This window comes from Salvelinus fontinalis, chromosome 23 (genome assembly GCF_029448725.1).
Source record: "Salvelinus fontinalis isolate EN_2023a chromosome 23, ASM2944872v1, whole genome shotgun sequence".
NCBI classification, from domain to species: Eukaryota; Metazoa; Chordata; class Actinopteri; order Salmoniformes; family Salmonidae; genus Salvelinus; species Salvelinus fontinalis.
The window spans coordinates 19,719,283-19,726,143 of record NC_074687.1 but is presented as its reverse complement, the minus strand read 5'-3'; the positions used below and the strand labels follow the sequence as shown (position 1 = coordinate 19,726,143).

At 43.0% G+C, this 6,861-nt stretch overlaps 1 protein-coding gene across 2 annotated transcripts; it reads left to right on the top strand.

Annotated features, from left to right (window-relative positions):
• The first annotated feature begins 590 nt into the window (after positions 1 to 590).
• Positions 591 to 6,469, top strand: LOC129820987 (terminal nucleotidyltransferase 5C). Of its 2 annotated transcripts, none has more exons than XM_055878173.1 (2): positions 591 to 681; positions 1,947 to 6,469. In XM_055878173.1, exon 2 carries the CDS (start codon positions 1,966 to 1,968, stop codon positions 3,142 to 3,144), a length of 1,179 nt encoding a protein of 392 aa, XP_055734148.1. In that variant the 5' UTR covers positions 591 to 681; positions 1,947 to 1,965; the 3' UTR covers positions 3,145 to 6,469. The 2 variants fall into 2 exon arrangements, with proteins under 2 accessions (XP_055734148.1, XP_055734149.1); XM_055878174.1 differs by lacking the exon at positions 591 to 681 and adding an exon at positions 714 to 953.
• Positions 6,470 to 6,861: the final 392 nt, after the last annotated feature.

The window sequence follows — 6,861 nt, the reverse complement described above, 5'->3', positions numbered from 1 at the left end:
AGTAAGTAGCTGTAGACATAAAGTGTATACACATGCATAAAGCTAGGCTAAGTATACAGATGCCAGCACATCCATTGTTTTTTTGTTGTAGAAAATGTTCTTAAAATGACTCAATTTAACTTGATGTTTCATGCACGACATGTATTGTAGCTGAATATCTAAGGTGCATTTGATCATCTATACATGGATAAAGGAAGTGTCTGCATGTTATGAATGGCTGGATGGCCAGTGTCAATGCTTAATTTATTTCCAGGGCTTTTTTCCTTTCCATAGAGATTTGCCATTTAAAAAAAAAACAGACTACTTTTCAAATAGCTAGATTACCAAAGCAACCAGGATTTGATGGTTTTCAAAAATTGCAAATCAATGCCCTACTAACCATTTCCATAAATAACATAGCAGTTCAAAAAGGAAGAACTTAGTTTTGTTCAGGAGAGTGGAGTGCAGCAAATATAGTTTTAAAATGTCTGTTAAATTTGGTAAATCAATGTGTAAAGTTGTTCAACCAAGATATCGAATGAACGTAAAAGACGCTACTGGTAACCTGGCAACACAAAAACCTCCCTGACCAATCAAGGGCTTCGCTCAGCGTATTAATATCATCAAATAGGAAGCCTAGCTAGTTAGTTGTTTTACAAATCCAAGGCTGCCAATGCTGTGGTATTTGAAGCACGATTATTGGTAAATATTTTGTATTCTAATTTGTATTGATTCATCTGAAGCTAGCTAGGTTTCTGTGACTAGAAAAGGTACATTGTAGTGCGACATTGTCGAGGGCTGTTCAGCCAATTGATCTTCCGTTTATAAGAAGGCGTTTCTTTAGTTAATGCGTAGCTACAAGAGCTGAAATTTGTGTTTGACACACGAGGGGATTAATTGAAGTGGCCTCACGAATGCTCAGTTAACATCTTATTCTTGTGCAATTTGAATGTCCTGAGAAGATATTTATAACCGTATGTATATTTTTTGTTATTAGCTAATTCAGTGTTTGTGTGCTCCCTTTTGCTAGCTAAATCCTTGGTCATCTATATCCTTGCAAACCAAACTGTTTGACGTGTCTATTTGTGAGATATACATTTTAGGCTCGCAAGCAGGTAACTTATTACATGTTTAGTTTATACATTTTACAGGCTGTAGCTGCCTATCAAACATAGTTTGCTGTTGCTTGAAGTGCTTTTTACTAGATACTTTAACTGTTAGTTGTCTGCCAGGTATAGTATCTGGCTGGCTCGTATGTAGCATGAGCCAGTTCTGTCGATTTTCAGGTTCAACTACACTGGCGCGTGTTGTAAAAAAAAGTAACTAGGCAGTCAATTTGTAATACAGAATTGTTGCTGTTATTCATCATTCATTCTTTCCCCAATTGTAAACACTTCGTAGATGTATTAGAAATAATCCCACCACCCCCGAAATTAAATGTACATTGTTACGTTAGTCTTAACATTTAACAAAGTATTTCATTGTTTTATTATTTAAAAAAAATTTTAAGCACGATGTTCGCGACATCCAAAATATTGCTCTCGGGAGCGCCTTTTCATTTTCCTCTGCTACTTAGCTAACTAGTTCTCGAATGAAAGCATGTTCTCTGACTGTTCGAGAAGTTCAGGGAGGTATTATTTTGTAGAATAACGTGAGTTGCCTTATTATTTTTTAACATGTATCGTGGTCATTCTGCATTTCAATACTGCTATTTGTAATCAAGTGTCATGAATGGCCATCATGCTCATGTCATAATTGGCAAACACCATCTATTTGGTTTGACGTAACCGTAATTATTTATATTATTATAGCTAGCCTACATCAGTGATATATCATGCCCAAGTCATCTCACAACGGCATGTTTTGGCATCTCGTCCCAGACAAATACATGTTCCGTGGGTTCAATAACTACTGTAATTTTTTTGTATCTCAAACTAATTGTGCTTTTTCTTCACTTTCTGTCCTAGTTAATTTAAATACATTTAGATGATGGCTAACATGGCAGAGTCCACTATGAGCACTAGTGCGAGTGTGTCCCACAGCGTGTTGAGCTGGGACCAGGTGAGCCGTCTTAATGAGGTCCTGACAGAGGTGGTGCCCGTCCATGGCAGAGGGAACTTCCCCACTCTGGAGGTGAGGCTGAAGGACATTGTGCAGATGGTGCGCACCCGGCTGCAGCTAAGGGGGATTAAAGTGAAAGACGTCCGTCTGAACGGCTCTACAGCCAGCCACGTGCTGGTGCAGGACATTGGCTGGAGCTACAAGGACCTGGATGTCATTTTCAGGGTGGACCTGCCCCAGGAGTCAGGATTCCAGCTGGTCAAAGACGTGGTGCTAGGCACGCTGCTGGACTTCCTCCCTGAGGGGGTGAACAAGGAGAAGATCACCCCCATGACTCTGAAGGAGGCCTACGTTCAGAAGCTAGTCAAGGTGTACACTGAGCAGGACCGCTGGAGCCTCATCTCCCTCTCCAACAACAACGGACGCAATGTGGAGCTCAAATTTGTGGACTCTATCCGCCGGCAGTTTGAGTTCAGTGTGGACTCATTCCAGATCGTGCTGGACTCACTGCTGACCTACTACGACTGTTCGCCAGGGAACCCCATGTCTCGCCACTTCCACCCCACCGTGGTGGGCGAGAGCGTGTATGGGGACTTTGGCGCGTCTCTGGACCACCTCATGAACAAGCTGATTGCCACCAAACGGCCAGAGGAGATCCGTGGTGGGGGCCTGCTCAAGTACTGCAACCTGCTGGTAAGAGACTTCCGGCCCACCTCGGAGGAGGAGTTCAAGGGCCTGGAGCGCTACATGTGCTCCCGCTTCTTCATCGACTTCCCCGACATTGGCGAGCAGCAGCGCAAGCTGGAGGCCTACCTGCAGAGTCACTTTGTGGGCGAGGAGAAGAGCAAGTATGACTACCTCATGATCCTGCGGCGTGTGGTCAACGAGAGCACGGTGTGTCTCATGGGCCACGAGAGGCGGCAGACCCTCAACCTCATCTCACTGACGGCCTTCAGGGTGCTGGCTGAGCAGAACGCCATTCCCGACGCCTCTAGCGTCACCTGCTACTACCAGCCGGCGCCCTACGTCCGAGACCACAACTTTAGCAACTACTACGTGGCCTCGTGTAACCAGAACATTCCAACATGGCTGCCATGTAACTGAAAGACACGCACACAAGAGAAGACTGCTGCTTTGAGGGGGAAAAAAATTAAAAAAAATAGATAAATATGCTCCCCATAAACATAAATTGGGCCATAACTGGGATTTCCCTCTGGTCATAAAGGATCTATTTAAATGGGCAAGTGGTTTTGTTTGTTTTTTTGGACTCCCTTCTCCTTTCTCATTCCTTATCTACAGAAGTGTCAAGATAAATTGATCCAAAGTGATTTTTAAGTGTTATTTGGATTCATGTTATTTTGCCTTTTTTCATATTGCAATGTTTTTGTTCCCCCTTTTCCCCCTAATTTGAGTTTCAAATTAACGTCCTGATTCAATAATGAATTGTCCTTGGTGCCTTACTTTCTTCCCCTGACGTTAAGTATATTTGGTCCATCTTAATAGAAAGGAGGGGGGGGGGATTGTGTATTTAAGAAATGTGAAAAAAGACTGGTGGTGCAGAATGTTAATTGTGTAGTGACCAAAAACGAGCATAACAAATGTGAAATGATTCCTGAGCTGACATGGATGTTTAGCTTCCTGATGTGCAGTAGGGGTTTGCTCATCAGTGTTTGGGGATTTTTCTATTAGTGAGATGACTTCATCTTCATTTCCTTTCGAAGGCATCCAAGGTAAAAGGGAGGCCAAGGAACTGCTCATTTTGTTTTAAATCAAAGGTGTAAATTGGGAAAGTCATATTACCAGCACAGCAGTGTTCTCTAGCGGCCAGAGTGCCTGTGCCGTGTAGACTTTGTAGAGAAGAATGTGTAAATTGTATTTTCCACTGTGAATGTTGGTGACAGCCTCCTAAATCTGTTCAGGCCTTTTTTAGAACTTTATTCAGGCAAGACTGAATTTGAGTGTATACTATGTAGGGTGTAAAGTGGCTTCCTCTCCTTGTGTCCACTCCTCCATGCAACAGGTCAAATAGAATTGTAGCAAACCTATCCAAACCTTTTGCCTGTTTGTGTAAATGCTTGAAAGGAGACTAGGAGAGGACCCCATGAATGAGTATTGACAAGCACCCCCATACAGTGACTGTTGGGCCTTTATTTGCCCACTGATCTGGGCTAATGCATGTTGTGGGGAGTTACTATTTTCTTTTAAACTTCTTCCAAATTGTCAGTGTTCATGGGCCACCTGGTGGGGTATATACTGTAGGCTCATTCAGAGGGCAGGACAGGGCCTTCCTCTCTTCCTGGAATCTAATCTGAGAGGCAGGGAACTACTGTCCCGTTCCTTAAAAGGAGCCCCACTTGGCTGGGTCTGGAGCCCCTTTCAGGCTTCAATGGCTGAAATGGGATCCCAGTCTGGTGCAGGCTACCCAATAGCTTTAACAGCAGTTTATAATTATTGTGGGAGGGTAAGGAAGATGGTTGTGTGTGTGTCACTGGCTCTTTACATGTGCGAGGGCTTACTCACTTTCCGCTCCACTCTCCACCACCCTCTAAGGGTTTGCTAGGGGCAGGCGTGAACCGTTTTCTGGTCATGGGAGGACAGGGGAACATGGCTGCTTGCCTAGCACATTCAACGAAATGTAATGGCTGGAATTCTGTTTTCAATTTAGCCCTCACGCGTTTTGATTTATATGGCAGAAATTGTACGCAGATCTACGACTGGCATCCCAGTCCCCCTTCATACATTAAACCCCATTTAGTAATTGCCCCCTACCATCTCCCTTTCGACTGACCTCTATTATAATTTCCAGTCCAGTAGCCAACTGTTTTCCTTTAAGTGTTTGTACATCCAGAAAAGGGGTAAGATGTGGTTCTGCCCTGTTCACAGGCGTGGGGGTGGTTTTTGGGGGGTGGTCAGCCAGCATGGTCTTCTCTGGAGCTGATCACACCCCTGGCTCAGGGCATGTTGAGCTGGCTCAGCAGCCCAAAACGTAGACACTGCTTTTAACCTGGGTTAGCCTTAGCTTAGATTTAGTCACCATGTAGGCACGTTCAGTGTTGGGGCACATTCAGTGTGGGCCAAAGTCTGAACCACCAACTGAAGTGCCTTCATATTTTGGCAGGATTTGTTTTTGGGAGGTTGGGAGAGGGGTAGAAGAGGGGAATTGGCTCAGTTTGCAATGTTTTTTATTTTGTGTTTTTTTGAGGGGGTGGGGGAGCAAAAAGGTTTGTCATTTGCATTGGGTAGATTGTCATTTATGGGTTTAGACACTGGCATTGAATTACGGATATAGCCTTTTTATTTTTGAAGTTTATTATTCTTCCTAAACCCAACCCCAAAACAGGCGTAACTTAGCTGTCTAGTCATTCCAGTATTTCTTTGTCATGCTGTATGCATTTTCCCCCCTTCATTTAGACCCCTTACCCCCTTCAATTTATCCAAACCAAAGCAACACTGACAGGTAATGCATGATAACTGTCTGAGGTCAAATTACTTGTATACCCCACTCTATGGAAGCACTTTAGAGGCCTTGACTTACTCAACCCAGCTAGCGGAGAGTGTACATGAACATACGCTCTGAAGGAATCTGAATGTGGGAGGTGAGCTGGTTCTCAGGGAGGTAAAATGTGTTGAAGGGCTGTTTCTATACTTTTTGGGGGAGTGGGGTATGAACTTTCTGAACCTGTTTTTGTATTGTGCCCCCATCTTGGCCACCAGATTCCTATATTTGGTGTGACTCCCTCTAGTGTGTATATTAGAAGATCTGTGTGTCTTTCTCTCTGTGCCGAGACCATTTTAAAAGCTTGTGGCATTTGGATCAGGTGGTCTTCAACCTTGGTTCTGATTTTTTTTTTTTTTTTTCACGGAATTGATTAACTTCATCATTCAGGTGGAAAGTCCCCTTGTCTCGCTTTATTCAGGTGAGATGCCATCTCTAATGGAGAGACGCTCAGTCATTCCCAGATATGTTTACCACCATGCAAAGTGATGAATCAATTAAGCTTTGAGCCAGAACCAGCAGACCATTAGTGCTACACAACCAGGGCTGAAGACCTACTGATATTGAATGGGTGTAAATCCTGTATTTTTCACTACCTGTCCCTTACCCTGCCTGAATGTGTTATGGTTTGTGTCCTTTTCCAAAGAGCAAGTCTTATCTTTTTTGGAATGTGACTGAGGCCTTTGACTCTCTACTATTTTTGCATTGAGTTTTGGAATTTGCAGCAGATACGTTGTTTGTATACGTGGATGTGGTTTAAGTGAAAGATGAAATTCTTGCTGTGTGAGGTCTTGCATTCTCTGTCGGCTTTGACTGACTGCAATGGTGAGGACGTTGATTATCATATTCATTTCTCAGCACTTTTACCTCACTAGTTTTCCTTTTTGGATCAGAAATGTTTGAAGAGGGGAAAAAAATAAAGTTTGAACCCCACATCTGCTGTCCTAGTAATGGTGTTACTATTGAGTTCTGTTCATTCGTACATTTAAAAAATACAAAACACAATGCAAAGGTTTTAAAACGTGGTTGCACTGAGTTAATATCAATGGGGACATTGTGTGCCTTTGGCTTTGTAGTAGTGCTGGCTTTGTAGTAGTGCTCACGAAGGCAATAGCCAAGATTAGTTTTTCAACATGTAGTAAATCAATTTGTTGAATGCATCCTTTATATTATCATTATAGGACTAAAGCTTGAGGTTGACCAAGTAGCTTAATTGTCACCACTACTTTCACTGACAGTTAGCTTTGTTTACACTTGCTGCACTACTCCTGCATGCTCCCTGCCATTATGAATAAAAAAAAATATGTCTTGACCACAATAAGGAA